The sequence below is a fragment of the Haliotis cracherodii genome, unplaced genomic scaffold, assembly GCF_022045235.1.
Source record: "Haliotis cracherodii isolate W230 unplaced genomic scaffold, xgHalCrac1.p SCAF_22, whole genome shotgun sequence".
Taxonomy (NCBI): Eukaryota; Metazoa; Mollusca; class Gastropoda; order Lepetellida; family Haliotidae; genus Haliotis; species Haliotis cracherodii.
In genome coordinates this window covers 4,927,904-4,949,535 of record NW_027266278.1, presented here as the reverse complement: position 1 = coordinate 4,949,535, position 21,632 = coordinate 4,927,904, and the positions used below count along the sequence as shown (strand labels likewise).

The following is a 21,632-nucleotide window of genomic DNA, read 5'->3' as shown; positions in this document are numbered from 1 at the left end:
TAAGTCATTGCGAAAATAAAATGGAACTCTTTCTGAAGATCAGCCTTGGGTAAACATTATTCCTTATAATCCAATGTACCATATTTTCTTTAAGAGGCATTTTAGATTCTGTAATATTAGTGAAGACAGAATTCAATTTATCTCAACATATTTCCTTTATTAAATGACGGCATTTAATAAGGCCTGGGTCAACTATAGGGCTGGGACGATACACCAACTGTGTGATCCCATACGTATCACGATACCTTGCTCACCGTCTGATACATATCACGATACTTGCATGTGCACTTTTCTGTGGTGCGTGAGCCATGTTTTTTATAGACAGAATGGCCAAATACCTGGCATACTAACAATTTACAGTTGGCAGTGTCAAGTATGGCGCAATAGATGAAAATATTTATGTTTTCACAACTCATTTTCGCTAGTTATTAGTTTTTGGTGTACAATTTATTGAAGAATACTTTCAAAGTAAGAATCAATACTTTTTACTTTGTGTGCGATTGTGATCGATACTTATCGAGAAGTACAAAAGCGAGATCCACCGATAGCTACAACTAAGGATTTCTCCCCGTATCAGATGAATAATGTAAGATCTATTCAACTAAGCTGTTCCTTCTTGTCGTGTGTGGGTGGTTGGGTAGCCTCGTGGTTAAAGCGTTTGCTCATCACGCCAAAATATTGGGTTAGATTTCTGGTTTCGCCCGCCGTGATATTGCTGGAATATTGCTAAAAGCAGCGTAAAACCAAACTCACTCACCCACCTTCTTTCCATGTTCTTTGACTGCTTCCTTGTCTAGAGTTGATAGAGAGTCTGGCCAAAGAATGGAAGGTCACAGACACAGAAAGAATGTCTGCAAGGCCTCAAACGTTGGCCGGGTCTAAAAGTAGATGGAAGTTAATAATGCCATAATAAATTAATTTATTAGATTTTCATCCCTGCCGCCTCACATCATTTATTGTCTCTGAGTGCCCACAGATGAAGAATATACCACAATGTGACTTTCACCTCTTGAAGAAAAACACGATTCATGAGTGTTTCTGCGACTCCGTGCCACCTCGTGTGTCAGGAATATATATTTTGTTTGTTATCTTGTTCCTTGTCTGTTTATATAAAATATTAGATGACGATTAAACTGTAGCTTGAGGGATGCTGAAGTGAATTTGACAATTCATGTGTTCTGAGTTTCTGAGGGCGGTCGGGTAGCCTAGTGGTTAAAGCGTTCGCTCGTCACACCGAAGACCCGGGTTCGATTCCCGACATGGGTACAATGTGTGAAGCCCATTTCCGGTGTCCCCCGCCGTGATATTGCTGGAATATTGCTAAAAGCGGCGTAAAACCATACTCACTCACTCACTGTCATATCTCTCCCACTTTTGGATCCCACCATCGTTCAGTCATAGCATTTATCTGCATAGCCCAGCTACATCTGTGGGGAACTATTTACTAGACACTTCCCTCTAAAAATCAACATCGTCTAATATATATGCATCATCAAGTTGCGAGTGCCTATTTGAATGACTACAAATGACATCATGATAGAACATTGTTTTATCATGAAATATACCATGCTTCGTTCTTCATTGTTCTTTGCGATTTTGGGGCACGCCAGAAACCTATGATTGTGGGTTCGAATCCCGGTTCGCCCAGATTATGTTTCTAGGTTTGTCAGCACCATACCCGTGCTCGTGGGTTTCACCGAAGTGGTAAACGTCTGAGACCTGCATCACTTCGGGCTTTCCTCCCACATTAAGCTGACACGCCGTGATATAACTGGAATACTGTTAAAAGCGGCGTTAAACACAACTTACTCACTCACTCACTTTGCGATTTATTGCGCAGCTATCTTATAGTTGTTGATCAAATGCAGGCATAAACTCAACTACAGTGAATAATGCATAAATTAAATTAGACATGTTTATCGCTGCTGTGAGTTTGCTCGACATGTTTTACACTTTTGTCAGCAGACGAACAGATACAAATTTGGAGTCACATGAAACAAAATAATAAAAAAATCGACCAGGACTCATTGATGTAAAAGCTAAAAATACCCAGACTGGTCCCAAGGGAGTAAAATACTGTCAAGTCCCGTTAATCCGACATGGCTGGTTGCATATGGTTATGTCGGATTAACGAGTATGTCGGATAAACGAAATTAAGTAGTACCATTGTTCGTCAGTCATAGTTCGCGAAGGTTATTCTGCCGTGACCTGTAATGGGATGTCCTCGGAGATAGTGAGAACTTGTATCTGATTTTAATGAGATTGAGGTCATCTAATCATGTGATTAATTGTTTATTGTTAAGCAAAGTTTATCTCTGCAGCTTTGTAATATGCAGCTACCAGCTGACTCATCTCGCATCAAAACACGGGCTGTGTACTCGCATGCAGATGACCACGGAGTATGCGGATCACTGTGTCGGATTAATGAGATTAATTCATTGCAAATTAGGTGTGTCGGATTCGGAATGCGATTAACGGGTCTAAATAGCACTGATTTAATCGGTTCCCATCATTAGTGTCAGATAAAGCCGATTGTGGGATTAACAAGTGTCGGATTAACGAGACTTGACTGTATATTGAATACACAGAAAAAAATATCAATACCCAGAGGTGAGGTGAAATTGGGAATTATTGCACTTATATAGCGACGTGCATGCAAGTGTGTGTGTGTGTGTGGCTGCTTGTACAAGTCTGGACTGATGCCGATTTATACTGCTAGCTCACTGAAATACCATGCCACAGTTTAACATGAACACCCCACTCAGACACAGTATACTGACTCCGAGCCGACCAGTCCGTGTTTTAGCCCCTTAATGCCGAGCGCCAGACAGGGTAACAACAAGTACAATCTTTTAACGTCTTTTTGTATAACTGACACCGTGTGAGTTAATATTCAATGGCTGGAAGATGTATATGGAGCCCTGCAGAACAAATGCGACCAAAATAAAAAAAATCAATCAAAAGTAGCTTAAGGCTCGGCTCTAAGTACAGGAAATGCATGACACTATAATGTTTTATTGAACTTAACATACTGACAATAGTAAGGTCCCTAAAATTGACAGTAAATCAACACCTTTCATTGACTTTCTGATTGTTAAACTAGAATTATTAATTGACCAATTAGAGCGCATTCTGATGTCATGTGACCAGAAGGTGACATCCCATCTGTGTCTACATGGGAATTGTATTGATTTGTGTAACAGAGAGTTGACAATCTAATCCAGTTACCAACTCATTACAGGAAGAAAATTCAGGGTTAGCTGTAGGACTAACAGCTTTGTGCTCCAAGGTGCTGCAAAGATGCTATGCAGATTTATGTCCCTTTGTCATGCCAGGATCCTCTGATTATGGGTTGGAGTGGGTGAAGAGTGATTTGGGGGTTAATGCTGCTTGGAACAGTATTTGTGTCATGGCGTGCCAGCTTATTGCAAACCCTCAGTGATGAGGTCTTAAATTGATGTTTCTAGGTTGCCTGCACCATACCCGTGCTCGTAGGTTTCTCCGAAGTGGTAAACATCTAAGAGCTGCATCACTTCAGGCTTTTCTCCCATATTAACCAGACACACCATGATATAAGTGATAATACTGCTCAAACCCGACCCAATGCTCAAAAGCATTGTTAAACCCGACTCACTCACTGATCAGGAGTCGGAGTGAGTGAGGGGAGAGTTGGGCTTATTTCTTTTTGAGTGAGTGAGTGAGTATGGTTTAACGCCGCTTTTAGCAATATTCCAGCAATATCACAACTGGGGACACCAGAAATGGGCTTCACACATTGTACCCATGTCGGGAATCGAACCCGGGTCTCTGGCGTGGGGAGCGAACGCTTTAACCACTAGGCTACCCGACCGCCCCTATTCCTGTTTGAACAGTATTGTTATCACAGGGAACCAGCTTAACCATTGACCTGCTGAATATCCAGCACACTTCTGCACCATGCCTGATGGATATGTTTCAGCATAAGGCTCTGTAAATGGGATGGGTGATTTCAAACATTCAAAGCTTCATTAAACAAAGGACAAATGAACCAATGTCTTCCACAATTATTCCTGATAGAAAAATGCACATTATCAAAAAAATATCCTGCGACAAACCAGTAAAATTTGAACATTTTCTCGGACTTACTGAATTATCAGATTGAAAGTTTAATGTGTTTTATGTTAGTAACCTATTACAATTGTTAAATTCCTGCTAACTGATTTCAATAATCACATCACAATATCTTAAATTTTTGAGTCTACATTTGTATTTTTTGAGGCAGTTGATGAAATGAGGATATAAGGTTTATTCTAACATGTCATGTTGTAAAAACTGCAGGAAGCGATGCAGCCCCCAACACGTGTGAGACGTTGTCCCCTTTGTTGAAACCCCAAAGCAGGGATAATGTGCTGACAAACCAAGAATCAGAGAGTGGAATCTTTGGGCTTCCTTCTGTACTGTTGGGATATTATTTAATATCCTGCCATGCAAGGCCTTGAGTTTGAATCTGCCCAGAAAGGCCTTGAGTTTGAATCTGCCCAGAAAGGCCATGAGTTTGAATCTGCCCAGAAACGCCTTGAGTTTGAATCTGCCCAGAAAGGCCATGAGTTTGAATCTGCCCAGAAAGGCCTTGAGTTTGAATCTGCCCAGAGAGGCCTTGAGTATGAATCTGGCCAGAAAGGCCTTGAGTTTGAATCTGCCCAGAAAAAGGCCTTGAGTATGAATCTGCCCAGAAAGGCCTTGGGTGGGAATCTGCCCAGAGAGGCCTTGAGTTTGAATCTGTGAATGAAATAAAAAGAATGCTTCCAAGAGATCTGTTTGATAGCAGAAAATCGCAGGATATTTTTTTTTATAATAATGTGCATTTTTCTATCAGGAATTATTGTGTAAAACATTGGTTCATACCTCATTTATTAAAAAAGTTTGATCATTGCCTCGAGAGCATCTTCAAAAGGCCTCAACTACTGGGTGCAGCACTCCCCATCCCAGCTGGGATATCAGGGCGCAGTGTCCGTCCCAGCTGCGATATCAGGGCGCAGTGTCCGTTCCAGCTGAGATATCAGGGCGCAGTGTCCATCCCAGCTGGGATATCAGGGCACAGTGTCCGTCCCAGCTGGGATATCAGGGCGCAGTGTCCGTCCCAGCTGGGATATCAGGGCGCAGTGTCCTTCCCAGCTGGGATATCAGGGCGCAGTGTCCGTCCCACCTGGGATATCAGGGAGCAGTGTCCGTCCCAGCTGGGATATCAGGGCGCAGTGTCCATCCCAGCTGGGATATCAGGGCGCAGTGTCCATCCCATCTGGGATATCAGGGCTCAGTGTCCGTCCCAGCTGGGATATCAGGGTGCAGTGTCCGTCCCAGCTGGGATATCAGGGCGCAGTGTCCGTCCCACCTGTGATATCAGGGCGCAGTGTCCGTCCCAGCTGGGATATCAGGGCGCAGTGTCCGTCCCAGCTGGGATATCAGGGCGCAGTGTCTGTCCCAGCTAGGATATCAGGGTGCAGTGTCCATCCCATTTGGGATATCAGGGCTCAGTGTCCGTCCCAGCTGGGAAATCAGGGTGCAGTGTCCGTCCCAGCTGGGATATCAGGGCGCAGTGTCCGTCCCACCTGTGATATCAGGGCGCAGTGTCCGTCCCAGCTGGGATATCAGGGCGCAGTGTCCGTCCCACCTGTGATATCAGGGCGCAGTGTCTGTCCCAGCTGGGATATCAGGGCGCAGTGTCCGTCCCACCTGTGATATCAGGGCGCAGTGTCCGTCCCAGCTGAGATATCAGGGCGCAGTGTCCGTCCCACCTGTGATATCAGGGCGCAGTGTCCGTCCCAGCTGGGATATCAGGGCGCAGTGTCCGTCCCAGCTGGGATATCAGGGCGCAGTGTCCTTCCCAGCTGGGATATCAGGGCTCAGTGTCCGTCCCACCTGGGATATCAGGGAGCAGTGTCCGTCCCAGCTGGGATATCAGGGCGCAGTGTCCATCCCAGCTGGGATATCAGGGCGCAGTGTCCATCCCATCTGGGATATCAGGGCTCAGTGTCCGTCCCAGCTGGGATATCAGGGTGCAGTGTCCGTCCCAGCTGGGATATCAGGGCGCAGTGTCCGTCCCACCTGTGATATCAGGGCGCAGTGTCCGTCCCAGCTGGGATATCAGGGCGCAGTGTCCGTCCCAGCTGTGATATCAGGGCGCAGTGTCCGTCCCAGCTGTGATATCAGGGCGCAGTGTCCGTCCCAGCTGGGATATCAGGGCGCAGTGTCCGTCCCACCTGTGATATCAGGGCGCAGTGTCCGTCCCAGCTGGGATATCCGGGAGCAGTGTCCGTCCCAGCTGGGATATCAGGGCACAGTGTCCGTCCCAGCTGGGATATCAGGGCGCAGTGTCCATCCCATCTGGGATATCAGGGCTCAGTGTCCGTCCCAGCTGGGATATCAGGGTGCAGTGTCCGTCCCAGCTGGGATATCAGGGCGCAGTGTCCATCCCAGCTGGGATATCAGGGCGCAGTGTCCGTTCCAGCTGGGATATCAGGGCGCAGTGTCTGTCCCAGCTGGGATATCAGGGCGCAGTGTCCATCCCATCTGGGATATCAGGGCTCAGTGTCCGTCCCAGCTGGGAAATCAGGGCGCAGTGTCCGTCCCAGCTGGGATATCAGGGCGCAGTGTCCGTCCCACCTGTGATATCAGGGCGCAGTGTCCGTCCCAGCTGGGATATCAGGGCGCAGTGTCTGTCCCACCTGTGATATCAGGGCGCAGTGTCCGTCCCAGCTGGGATATCAGGGCGCAGTGTCCGTCCCAGCTGGGATATCAGGGCGCAGTGTCCGTCCCATCTGTGATATCAGGGCGCAGTGTCCGTTCCAGCTGGGATATCAGGGCGCAGTGTCCGTCCCAGCTGGGATATCAGGGCGCAGTGTCTGTCCCAGCTGGGATATCAGGGCGCAGTGTCCATCCCATCTGGGATATCAGGGCGCAGTGTCCGTCCCAGCTGGGATATCAGGGCGCAGTGTGCATGCCCTCAGGTTGCCTCTGTTAAACATTAGACGGATGCCTTGAGCCTAAGGCTGTGCAGTGCCTGCTCAATATGAATAGAGATGCTTGATTGTTGATGAACAGGGCCGACAAATTGTCCTGTCGGATTTATCTGCGATTCAAAACTAAATACCTTTGGCAGGCAGTTTGGAAAAAGATTGAATTTGCTGGTCATTTGAGAGTTGTAATTCTTATCATTTCGGGGTAATTTATCAGTGTATATTGACTGTATTCAGTGCAGCGTAAAATTAAGTGTTAAGTGTTAATAACCCCGCCGTCAGTGAAATACACATCACTCCGACTAAACCACTGCATTAGTTATAACTATATTGACATCAATGGGGTTCCCATTTGGGAATGTTAACTGACATCTGCTTTGGCTTCTGAACTTCTAAAGAGATCCCTGCCTGTGCTACTTGGCTGATGTGCTCTCATACCATGCATGAACTCCAATCAACACACCACCCCACTCACGCGCCGCCAACCACCACCCATCCAATAACCCCATCCACCCACTCACCCCACCCATCCAATAACCCCATCCACTCACTCACCCCACCCATCCAATAACCCCATCCACCCACTCACCCCACCCATCCAATAACCCCATCCACTCACTCACCCCACCCATCCAATAACCCCATCAACCCACTCACCCCACCCACTCACCCCACCCATCCAATAACCCCATCCACCCACTCACCCCACCCATCCAATAACCCCATCCACCCACTCACCCCACCCACTCACCCCATCCATCCAATAACCCCATCCACCCACTCACCCCACCCATCCAATAACCCCATCCACTCACTCACCCCACCCATCCAATAACCCCATCAACCCACTCACCCCACCCACTCACCCCACCCATCCAATAACCCCATCCACCCACTCACCCCACCCATCCAATAACCCCATCCACCCACTCACCCCACCCATCCAATAACCTCATCCACCCACTCACCCCACCCATCCAATAACCCCATCCACCCACTCACCCCACCCATCCAATAACCTCATCCACCCACTCACCCCACCCATCCAATAACCCCATCCACCCACTCACCCCACCCATCCAATAACCCCATCCACCCACTCACCCCACCCACTCACCCCATCCATCCAATAACCCCATCCACCCACTCACCCCACCCATCCAATAACCCCATCCACTCACTCACCCCACCCATCCAATAACCCCATCAACCCACTCACCCCACCCACTCACCCCACCCATCTAATAACCCCATCCACCCACTCACCCCACCCATCCAATAACCCCATCCACCCACTCACCCCACCCATCCAATAACCTCATCCACCCACTCACCCCACCCATCCAATAACCTCCATCTTTCCATTTTTTTTAGGATTTACACAGTTTTTGTTTATTGTGACGGAAATATGTGTGTTATTATTGGCACAAGAATTGCTCCAGGCATCGATGCTTTGTAGCCATCAATGAGGATATTAACGCAGAAGAAATGTGTTACAGATATACCAAGTTTACGTAAACGACAATCATTAGCAAAACCCCATGATATTAAGGGCTAAGTCATAGACAGGAAGTCATCATTCTCATTAATAGTTAAAGAAAAACATAATTAATTTTCCGCTTTGGTCATTTTGAATCACAGTAGTATCAATTCAATTACAAGGAAGGCAAAAGCAATATTTCTCTATAATGATTATTCCTTTTTGGAGTGCAATTTAAAATATATGTTCTTTTGGGTTTTTTGTTGTTATTTTTTGTTTTTTGTTTTTTGTTTTTGTAGTAGGGGGAGGAGGGGGGGGGGGGATATAATACATAGCTTAAGACCTGATGAAGAGTAATCAATCACTTATACATCGTCTTCATACAAAGGCCTGGAACTGCTTTCATAACAACTATATTTGTCGTACAGCAAACTGTTCAATACTATTTTCCTAATAACATAATATCAATAATGCTACATTGATAGAGAGCATGAGCGTGGAATGAATCATTGTCCCACTTGACACATGATGCATTATTACTTCCTCCAGAAACTGTATGTCAATGTGATAGTTATCTAACACTGCATGTGTCAACGCCCAAATCAGTCCCCATTGTTAGAAATGTATGCTTCTGTAAGACCAGGTCTCGGACTCAACCACAGGCAGACTAATTATGCAAATAACAACACAGCACTTATTGACATTATGCAAAATAATAAATGCACTCTACGTCCAGCATTTTGCCTTGATATTGGGAACACAGTTATGATTTGACGTAGCATGTGCAGGCTGTTGTCCATTTGTGTGGTGCTGTCCTAGAGATTGGAAATTCTGTTGCCTAGTTATTGATTTTTGCATAATTGAAGAAACTGATGGTATGGCAGTATCGTAAATATCAACGCCGCCATTCATTGTATGTTTGGATATCACATGCTTAGACAGGGCATCAGGGCATGCTCTGTAATTTGGCACGGTGCATTCAAATTCATGTACGCTATATTCAGGAGGGATCGTCTTGCTGACTGACTTCATTGTGTCCTTCTTTTGAGCTTGGAAATATCAAGTCAGTTCCACAGCTCCTCATCCAGGGAGCTCGAGTGTTTTGCCGAGCATTGGACAAAGACATCTGGGAAGTCACGGTCACCAGACGACTAGTTTAACGTGTCCTGGACTTGGAGATCACTTCCAGCATGGATATTCCGGTAATGTTTGTTGTCGTGGCGATATGACATGTTAATGTCCTGCCTGTTGTGTGGTTATGGATCTCCTTGCTGGTTTTTTTCGGGTCCATTTGTGGTAAACAAAGAGGTTGTGGGGACGGTGTTGTTGTGGTGGGGACTCTTTCAGTTGGTCGTGGTGGCGGGGATGCATTCCTTGGCTGACATGTGCAACAGTGTTGTTGTTGATGCTGTTGTTGTTGATGCTGTTGATGCTGATGTTGTGTAATCAACTAATTTGCTTCGTCCTTAATTTTGATTGTACCAGGTTAGGTCTGTGTGAGTTTTGGGTTTGGCAACAGTGTTGATGTTGATGCTGTTGTTGTTGATGATGTTGATGTTGATGCTGTTGTTGTTGATACTGTTGATGTTGATGCTGATGTTGTTGATGCTGATGTTGTTGATGATGTTGATGCTGATGTTGTTGATGCTGTTGTTGTTGTTGATGCTGTTGTTGTTGTTGATGCTGTTGATCCTGTTGTTGTTGATGCTGTGTAATCAACTAATTTGCTTTGTCCTTTATTTCATTATACCCAGTAAGGTCTGAGTGGGTTTAGGGCCATGGAGGCTGTGTAAAATTGGTAGTCTTGCAGTGATATATTCAGCAGGTTGTAGAGGCTTCTTGTTTGAATATGACAAGAATCTAAAATAATGATTTATTAATACTCTTTATTGATCGTCATGGCTTGGAGATCACAGTGATGTCATGAAGAGATTGTGTAGTTTAACAGAATGGGATGTGACGTATCTTATTGGCAGAGACAATAGATGGCTTTTGTGAATGTTCATAGGGGTTTGTTGTGTTGAAGTTTTGTATCGGTGCTTTGAGAGTCCTCTGGGGCTGTCGGGTATGCTGGTTAAAGCATTCGCTCGTCACACCGAAGACCCGGGTTCGATTCCCGACATGGGTACAATGTGTGAAGCCCATTTCTGGTGTCCCCCGCCGTGATATTGCTGGAATATTGCTAAAAGCGGTGGAAAATCAAACTCACTCACTCACTCACTCACTTGAGAGTCCTCTACCCATCAGTTGTACATCTCTGAAACATGCAGAGGAAATGACGAGAATCTAAAACAAGGAATTATCTTAAGATATGTATGGTTACGTAGGGTGATGTTTGAAAAAATGAGGCTGATCTGATGAGAGACTGGCCATCCATAATAGGGTGGGGTGGGGTGGGGTGGGGTGGGGTGGGGTGTGGTGGGATGGGGTGGGGTGGGGTGGGGATGATGTGATGTTTGTTGTGTTTGTTTGTTGTTTATAGTATATATTGCAACCTCTACATGATTGTTGGCCCGTAAAGATTAGGGCTGCAACGATACAGGAAGGTCACGATACGATACGCATCTCGATATTCTGGTCACGATACGATACATATCTCGATACGCAATGATACAAAAACAAAACTTAAAGCATGTCAAGATTGAATCTTTCATGATTTTGGAACAGTCAAAATTATTTTATGATAAAAAGACTACTGAAGTTGTTCAGCTTCAAAGTGGAACTTTCTCTAACTTTCCTTAAAATCAATTCAAAGTTCAAACACCAGAAAATAATTAATGTGCTCCACCAGTGATACAACGTCAAAGAATTTTGATGCAATGGTCGAAGAAATTGTATCTGAATTTTTTGTTTCATCAGGAATAATATATTCCAATATCGTGTTACCTTAGTTGCAGGTTTTACTATATATATTTAAAATCATAAGAACCACAAGTGTAGCATTTTGGTATTGGTGATTGCTGTTGCAGGATATTTTTACGTATGGAACAATTTGACCAGTCATCCTAGGAACTTCCCGTGCCACAAATATGACCTTTGACGAGTCAAAGTAGGGCCTTTTTTCATATATGTATCCATTCTCTAGCAACTAAAGTTCGTTTCAAAGCGTCAAAAGCGGTAATCTGACCGTGGTTGCTGTATCTCTTCACACACGATTTCACCTAACTTAATGAAAACAATATTAAATGAAATTTTGAGTAAAATTAATAAAATATATTACAAACACAAGTCCAGATATACAATGAACACGTTTTGATAACAAGATAGTATAATAATGGTATTGAATTGCGTACTTCAGTTCGGATTTGCTGACTGGTATTTCCGGTGTTATGTGCTTGCGGGGATCAGCTGATAATGTTTAATGAGATGGGGAAAAATATCTGTCGGTGTAAAACCTGAGCTTATTAAAAATGTAAGTACGTTTTGGGGAGCCATGCGTTAGCGCTATAACCAAGTTTGCGGTTTATTGAAAGGCACAATAGCGAGGAAACGCTTTACTTGAGATATGCGTTCCGTATCGTGGCGTATCGATAAATGGGCCCACGTTTATCGTATATCGTATCGTGGGTCAAGTATCGCGATGCATCGGAATATCGGTGTATCGTTTCACCCTTAGTAAAGATCCGGGGTAGAATAGGTCCTCAGCAACCCATGCTTGTCATAAGAGACGACTAACGGGATCAGGTGGTCAGGCTCGCTGACTTGGTTGATGCATGTTATCGTATCCCAGTTGCATGGATCAATGCTCATGTTGTCACACACTGGGTTGTCTGGTCCAGACTCGATTATTTACAGACCGCTGTCATATAAGCTGGAAAATTGCAGAGTGTGACGTAAAACAACAAACTAAGAAATAAACAAACAAACAATACATAATTGGGTGTCTTCATACCCTAATGGCCTGGATTTTTGTTATCTGATTGTCTGGTCTAGACTCCAATATTTACAGGCCTCAAGTCATATAGTTGAATGTGCCATTACAGAACAAACCATTCAAGCTGTTTTATAGCTTGTATATGTTCCAGTTTGGGCAAGGAACACCACTGGGTTATAGCACGACTGACATCCCACATTTTGGAGTTCTGACAAGGATTTATCTACACTTGCTCAGAGATCATATTCAGCCCCAAGTCTGTAAAAAATGGCAGTACAAATTCCCAAATTGGAATTAATTTTTTAAATATTTGCCAGATGATACTGTTATAGTTAACACTAATGTTATGGCTTTGTAGAAGGGACCTATATTTCACTGATAACTGGACCAATATGCATGAAGAGGCTTTAATGTCTAGAGGGGCGGTCGGGTAGCCTGGTGGTTAAAGCATTCACTCGGGTTCGATTCCCAATATGGGTACAATGTAGGAAGCCCATTTCTGGTGTCCCCCACCGTGATATTGCTGGAATATTGCTAAAAGCGGCGTAAAACCATACTCACTCACTACTCACTCACTTAAATGCCTAGTAATATGTTATTGCATCGAATGAATTGTGAAAATTCAAAGTTAAAATATCTCTGAATTTTGGGAAATATGAACTATTAAAAAATCCCAATTTTGAACAAAATAACAAATTTTCCAAATTTGCCAGCAAAGGGCACTTAGTTTTGATTCTGAGATAAATCCCTGTATGGTGACGCGTAATCAACTCATCCCAGGCAGACCACACAATCCCCATCTTGCTTTCATCCATGAGCGTTTTCCCAATGTTAATTTTATGTTCACCCTCTCCAAAAATGTCAAATTTCTAAAAATACATGTATCTCATTAAAATCCCACAATATCTCACGTTCCCATATTGTGTATCCAAGGCTATAACATGTGTATACATACATACTACAATGTCATAATGGATGTTTCTCATTATACTATTCCCCATGCAACATTTAATTACTATTTTAAAATATTAGAGTATTGAGGTGGGAATTCTGGTGAGAATTCTTTTGTGAATGGCAACTGTTTATTTAGAATTTTCTTGACATCAAGAATGCGTGGAGTGAATACAATCCAGTATATTCATTTGTAATGGCAACAGTTTATTTTGGATTTTCTTGACATCAAGAAGGGTTGGAGTGAATACAATCCAGTAAATTCATTTGTAACTCGCTGATACTGCTGGAAATGGAATAGACTCCTATGTGAGAACAATGGAGCCTCAGGTGGTTTCTGGTTTTGGCAAGTGCCCTTAGCGAGATTGTCTGAGGAACCATGGCATATGGTAATTGATATTCTAGATGCCATTGATTTCAATCCTGTCACTGTATGCTGTGGACAGTCAGTAAATAATAATTTGTCTGATTGTGGCCTGCGACGCTTGTCATGTTAGGTAGAACCAAGGAGATTGTAGAGAATGAGGATTTCCGTACCCGGTGCAAGACTCTGGTACTGATGCTTTGAAGAGTGAGTGAGATAGTGAGTGAGTGAGTGAGTGAGTATGGTTTTACGCCGCTTTTAGCAATATTCCAGCAATATCACGGCGGGGGACACCAGAAATGGGCTTTACACATTGTACCCATGTTGGGAATCGAACCCGGGTCTTCGGCGTGAGGAGCGAATGCTTTAACCATTAGGCTACCCGACCGCCCCATTTTGAATAGTCTTGGAACTATGTATGATACAGAGAGTGGTTTGTGAGTTGAGTTATGAAACACTTTCAGCAGTACCCATTGTGTCATAGCTAGGGAAATTTGAAATTGGATTCACACATTGTACCCATGTTGGGAATCAAACCCAGACGTTGAACATTTCAACCAGTCGGCTACGCTTAAATGTATATGATTTCAGATTTATCGCCGACATTATGCTGACACACCGTGATCTAACTTAAATACTGTCCAAAATAGCTTTAAGCCTAACTTACAATGCTCTCTCAATCAATTGGGTAATGTCAGAACCACATGGGTACAATGGGTGAAGCCCCTATCTGGTGTTCCCTGACGTGATATTGCTAGAATATTGCTGAAAACTGTTCAAAATCATACTCGCTAATTTGTGTACAGAGTTTGATAAAAAATAATATAGAATTTCCATCAATTAGATACAATTAAGATATCTAAAAAAATAATTTTATTGATTAATCTTTAAGGAATAGTTTGTTTAGTTGTTGTTTAACGCTGCACTCAACAATATTCTAGCAATATGACGGCGGTTTGTAAATAATCGAGTCTGGACCAGACAATCCAGTGATTAATATCATGAACATCAATCTAGGCAATTGGGATACGATGACATGTATCAACCAAGTCAGCGAGCTTTAAGGAAGAGAATTTATGGATGTCAAGTTGACATCCATAGATTATCGTCCTTATGTGTATCACTTCTAAATGCCTTTCAAAGACTTTATTCATCTTTAGACTTTAAGCAATTGAATTCAGAATTCACAGAGATGTAGTCGAATGAAAAACAGATGTCAGAAGACAGGCTTGATGGTCTCTCTTGAGAGAATGGGCTGAAATAGTTGCATGATGATCAATATTATAGTTTAATTGTGCAGGAAGTTCAAGCAAACTGCTGGTGACTAATGGAATCATTAATTGTTCTGAGTTATGAGCAAGAGAACTTCTCGATTAACTTCGTGTTCTTACTTGGCAGATATTTCAAATGTGATCAATAGTCATTATCCGGTTTGTGCGTGATATCAATGGATTAAAAATAGACACTGATTTGTAGAAGATGAACGCTGATTGTTGTGGAACATGAATACTGATTGTTGTAGAACACAGGAACTGATTGTTCTAGAACGTTGATGCTGACTGTTGTCGAACATGATGCTGATTGTTGTAGAACATGATGCTGATTGTTGTGGAACATTGATGCTGATTGTTGTGGAACATTGATGCTGATTATTGTAGAACATGATGCTGATTGTTGTGGAACATTGATGCTGATTGTTGTAGAACATGATGCTGATTGTTGTAGAACATGATGCTGATTGTTGTAGAACATGATGCTGATTGTTGTAGAACATTGATGCCGATTGTTGTAGAACATTGATGCTGATTGTTGTAGAACATGATGCTGATTTGTAGAAGATGAACGCTGATTGTTGTGGAACATGAATACTGATTGTTGTAGAACACAGGAACTGATTGTTCTAGAACGTTGATGCTGACTGTTGTCGAACATGATGCTGATTGTTGTAGAACATGATGCTGATTGTTGTAGAACATGATGCTGATTGTTGTAGAACATTGATGCCGATTGTTGTAGAACATTGATGCTGATTATTGTAGAACATGATGCTGATTGTTGTGGAACATTGATGCTGATTGTTGTAGAACATGATGCTGATTGTTGTAGAACATGATGCTGATTGTTGTAGAACATGATGCTGATTGTTGTAGAACATTGATGCTGATTGTTGTAGAACATGATGCTGATTGTTGTGGAACATTGATGCTGATTGTTGTAGAACATTGATGCTGATTGTTGTGGAACATTGATGCTGATTGTTGTAGAACATGATGCTGATCGTTGTGGAACATTGATGCCATTGTAGAACATTGATGCCGATTGTTGTAGAACATTGATGCTGATTGTTGTAGAACATGATGCTGATTGTTGTAGAACATGATGCTGATTGTTGTAGAACATGATGCTGATTGTTGTAGAACATGATGCTGATTGTTGTAGAACATGATGCTGATTGTTGTGGAACATTGATGCTGATTGTTGTAGAACATGATGCTGATTGTTGTAGAACATTGATGCTGATTGTTGTAGAACATGATGCTGATTGTTGTAGAACATTGATGCTGATTGTTGTAGAACATTGATGCTGATTGTTGTGGAACATTGATGCTGATTGTTGTAGAACATGATGCTGATCGTTGTGGAACATTGATGCCATTGTAGAACATTGATGCTGATTGTTGTAGAACATTGATGTCATTGTAGAACATTGATGCTGATTGTTGTAGAACATTGATGCTGATTGTTGTAAAACACAGGTGCTGGTTGTTGTAGAACGTTGTAGAACATTAATGCCGATTGTTGTAGAACATTGATGCTGATTGTTGTAGAACATTGATGCTGATTGTTGTTGAACATTAGGGAACTGATTGTTGTAGAACATTGATGCTGATTGTTGTAGAACACAGGCACTGGTTGTAGAATGTTGTAGAACATTGATGTTGTGGAACTTTTTATCAGAACAAGGTGAAGATATGGCATTGGGGAACTGATTGTTGTAGAACATGAACTCTGTTGTATAATCATGTTATGGTATCAGAACTAGGTAAGATACAGCATTGAGGAACTGAATGTTGTAGAATCATGCATGTCTGACCCTATGGCTTTAATTTGCAACAACTCGCCTTTGCAGAGTTACATCCCTTTGCCATGTCAGGATCTGCAAGATTTCCCCCAATGATGACCTTCAACCCACTGTGCAAAATTGCTTGGAGGGCAAGGAACAATTGGTCTTAGATTTGAATGTCTGATGTTCTTGATAGTGATCCTTGCTCAGTGAGCTTCTCGTCTGTGCATTCTTGTTTCAGACAAATTTGTAAATGTTTGAATTGGTACATGTGCTACTCAGGTAGAGCAGGACAAGTTTATCCTTTTTGCAAACACCTGGTGTCATCACTGATTTTCAGTGTTCCTGTCATACGATGTTCGGCACTTCTTTACCCTTCTATATCGCTCTGTCTCTGGCAAGGGCGGTCGGGTAGCCTAGTGGTTAAAGCGTTCGCTCGTCACACTGAAGACCTAGGTTCGATTCCCAACATGGGTACAATGTGTGAAGCCCATTTCTGGTGTCCCCCGCCGTGATATTGCTGGAATATGCTGAAAGCGGCGTAAAAACATACTCACACTCACTGTCTCTGGTGAGGCAGATATCCAAAGCTGATTAGTCCCAGTTGTCCATGTTTTGAATTCAAAATACAGAATTTGTTCTTTCCTATCCACATTGACCTGACATACTGTTATGTTTAGCTCACTCAATCTCCCAAACATTCTATAGTTATGTCTAAATGTGTCTCTTTACCTGTCATGTTTTTAAGCGATGATTCAAATGTGTTGAAAACGGAATGTGGCTTTTCCTGTGTCCATAAATGAGGAGAAAACAGAAGACAGACGGAATCTCGAATACGTTGTTGTTGATATCGCAATACAGTTTCGGCAGTAATGTGCCTGGGCCACTTACTCAAAACCAGGAATGAGGGCACGTGGTAGTCAACTCTGCCCGTGGATATGACCGTCCGCCGAGAGAGCGGAAGGTCTGGGGTTTGATCCCCCCCGTGTCACACCAAAAGACGTTAAAAGATGGTACTTGTTGTTAACCTGTCTGGCGCTCAGCATTTTCGGGGGTTAAAGAAGGACTGGTCCAATCAGAGTCAGTATACTGTGTCTGAGTAGGGTATTCATGTTAAACTGTGGCATGGCACCTCTGTGGGCTCATACTTTAAAATCGTCACGCTCTCACGCACACACTCACACTCTCACTCAAGGGGCGATGGGGTAGCCTAGTGGTTAAAGCGTTTGCTTGCCACGCCGAAGACCCGGGTTTGATTCCCCACATGGGCACTCACTCACCCACTCACTCACACGCCACACACACACACACTCACTCTCTCTCTCTCTCTCACACACACACATTTGTTTGGACACAGCGTTAAACCCCATTTTACCTCACCTCACCTCACCTCACCTCACCTCACCTCACCTCACCTCACCTCACCTCACCTGGATACATTAACCCCTGTCGTGATATGGCAGGAATATTGCTAAGTGCTGCATAAAGCATACTTACTTACTCAAAAATGGAGTTAAGCCCATGTTGTTTTATATAAATAAACATGTAAAACCAGTATTAATTTATTTAAAATATTCCTATGGCTGCATGTGACAGATGCAGTTCTATAAGCTATGCTCTATAAATCATGCCTGGATCTAGTGATGCTTATATGGTGCATTATTGCATGTTGTTTATCATCCAGGAAACATGTGAAAATAATCATACAAATTATTTATTAATTTTCATAAACGTTGGCAGAACAAGAAAAATGTTACTACCTGCATCACCAACACGCAGCTGTGATGGTTACATCAACAAGTGTTATCCTGTTGCCACAAAGGTTTGTTGTTTAACGCCGCGCTCAGTAATATTCCAGCAATATGACGGCGGTCTGTAAATAATCGAGTCTGGACCAGACAATCCAGTGTTTAACATCATGAGAATCGATCCACTCAATTGGGATCGATGACATGCATCAACCAAGTCAGTGAGTCTGACCACCCAATAGCTGGAATATTGCTGAGTGAGGCGTTAAACAACAACCAAACAACCATCACTACCATGGTAGACTATCCAACTATTATACTGTTATCAAATGACAAAATGCTGACAATCACCCCCTTCAGCGAGAATTTGCCCCATGGTGTCCTGGATTACAAACGGTCATCAGCATCCCATGTTTGTCATAATAGGTGACTAGGTTGCATTGGGTGGTCAGGACTGGGTTGATATTATGTCATCAATCACCAAAGGATGTTTTCATGACATCAACCACTGGTTGTCTGGTCAGACTCGATTTCTTACAGACCACTGTCATACAGCGGGAATAATTTAGACTCAAGTGCATAACAGACCAGACTTGCCCAACTTACCTATAATTCCCCTTGTTTGAAGAGATATTTGGGTATTCTTTCAAAGGACTTTCTTCACCTTCAGTAGAAAAGGGGCGGTGGGGTAGCCTAGTGATTGAAGCGTTCACTCCTCACGCCAAAGACCTGGGTTCGATTCCCGACATGGGTACAATGTGTGAAGCCCATTTCTGGTGTCCCCCGCCGTGATATTGCTGGAATATTGCTAAAAGTGGCGTAAAACAATACTCACTCACTCACTCACAGACAAGAGGGCACAGGTGTTCCAGTCATCTGAGTTGCCTCAGTTCACTGTGCAGAGTTGTGTCCCTTAGCCATGCCAGGAACCTGTGACTGGGTATGAATTCTGGTTGATTTTTTCATTCAGAAAAGAGAAGAATGTTTATGCATATTATCATTGCTGTAGCTGTTGTGACCTACAAATTCAAAAATATTGTTACTGGCATCAGTTCTAAACAAGCCATATGTGTTAATCATTTCAAAACAGTATCTGTTGGGTCCATGTTAATTGAAACTCAAGTATTTTTTAAGACCATGTTCACTCTCAGACCTGAAATGCAGGATTTCTGCATGTCCGTTTCATTCCGATGACTAAGGCGTGGGCAACGTTTTTATCACGGATGTGAAACTGTTTAATGTAGTACTTACATTTCAATGGACATGAAGCAAGTGCGTGCACACTGGTTATGGCTGAAGTCAATGTTTTATTGTTTTATTGTGGATGTTGGACGTTGGATGTTGGATGATTGGGTTTCTTGTAGAGATTCACGTCACATTCTTGCCTGTTTGAAACATTTTCATTAGTGAAGTGTGTCCTCAGGGCATCAAGGGCTTTAGGCAAATCATTTGTCACTATTTCACATCCATTAGTGTAAACAAGTGCTCATCGTAGAATGCAGGTTTCTTTTGAATTTTGTTGAAGGTGCCAGAGTTTATTGTTTGTTTTCTGGGAAAATGGCTTCTTTATGCTCTGTTTATTTGTTTCTTTTTTTTATTTATTCAGTTTGACGCTAAGAGGTCATAGACAATTTCTATTACTTTTTACCTCATTTTTGTGTGCATGTTTTTCCCCCAACCCCTTACAGGGTTACTGTGTTCATTATGAATATGACTCCCTCCGTGGTCTACAGTCCGTTTGCAGACGGTCCTTGGTTCGATCCCCGGCTGCGTCATACTGAAAGACGTTAAAAGATCGTACTTTTTGTTACCCTGCCTGGTGTTTGGCATTAAGCTTGGCTTGGAGTCAGTATACTGTGTCTGAGTGGGGTATTCTTGTTAAACTGCGGCATGGTATCTCAGTATCACCCTTGTTGGAGTAAGGGAGTTACAATAGTTAAACCACAATGATGGCGTGGACCCATGCACCCCACATGCCATAAGGCTACACACACACACAGGGACACACACACACACAGACAGACACACATACACACACACACACGTACACAAACACACACACACATACACACACAGGGACACACACAAACACAGACAGACACACACACACATACACACACACACATACACAAACACACACACGTACACACACACACACACACACGTACACACACACACAAATGCACACACACACGTACACAGACACACACGTACACACACACACACACATGTACACAGACACACACACACAAATGCACACACACACACAAAAACAGACACACTCACACTCACTCTCACAATCTCACACACACACACACTCTCACTCTCACTCACACAATCTCTCACACAGACCCACACACACTCACACTCACTCACACAATCTCTCACACACACTCACACTCTCACACACACACTCTCTCACACACACACACAATCTCTCACACACACTCACACTCTCACACACGCACTCACACACACACACACACACACACACACACACACACACATGCGTGCGTGCACGTCACTATATCAGTGCAATAATCTTGAACGCGACATTAAAACCCCATTTGACCTCACCTCTAGTGATATCGCTGTGTAAAGAAGCTTAAAATCCAACTCATTCACCTGTTTGTATATGGGCCTCAGTGAATGTTCTCAGGGAGCAGTGTCATTGACGGAATGGTGGTCCAGCAGGCATTGTTATTTTGGGGCATGGTTGATTATTTCTCAAATTGGACACCGGAATCTCTCAGCTCAATCAGCAAGATAAACAACCCAGATTGGTACTTTGTTTTCATCTTGTATTGATTATCATCATGTACACCTTTGGTCACTCACTAGAGATCCAACAGGACCGGCAGATATTTCTGTCTGCCGGTCGGCATGACAACCAACAATTTGAGGTCAGCTTCAAACACTGCCTGTCTGTTTATTCTCATCTCATAATAATCTAATGGATGTCCGATACCTATTAATCCTCATAATTGTTTCATCTGCAATGGTTTGGTTTGTTTTGTTGTTTAACGCCGCACTCAGCAATATTCCATCTATATGACGGCGGTGTGTGAATAATCAAATCTGGACCAGACTATCCAGTGATTAATATCATGAGCATCAATCCACGCAACTGGGATCGATGACATGCATCAACCAAGT

The 21,632-nt window shown here is 43.2% G+C and overlaps 1 protein-coding gene across 4 annotated transcripts in view; it reads left to right on the top strand.

The window, feature by feature from the left end:
* The window catches only part of LOC139471183 (endothelin-converting enzyme homolog), a 108,853-nt gene that overhangs the window by 36,040 nt on the left and 51,181 nt on the right, over positions 1-21,632 (top strand). Inside the window, exon 1 of one of the 4 annotated variants that reach the window (XM_071253465.1) lies at positions 9,356-9,677. The exons of the other annotated variants lie outside the window; for them this stretch is intronic. Within the exon in view, the coding sequence (XP_071109566.1) occupies positions 9,666-9,677 (12 nt within the window). The 5' untranslated portion in view covers positions 9,356-9,665. Of the gene's footprint in view, positions 1-9,355; positions 9,678-21,632 lie in introns of those variants that run through there. 4 annotated transcript variants of the gene reach the window in all.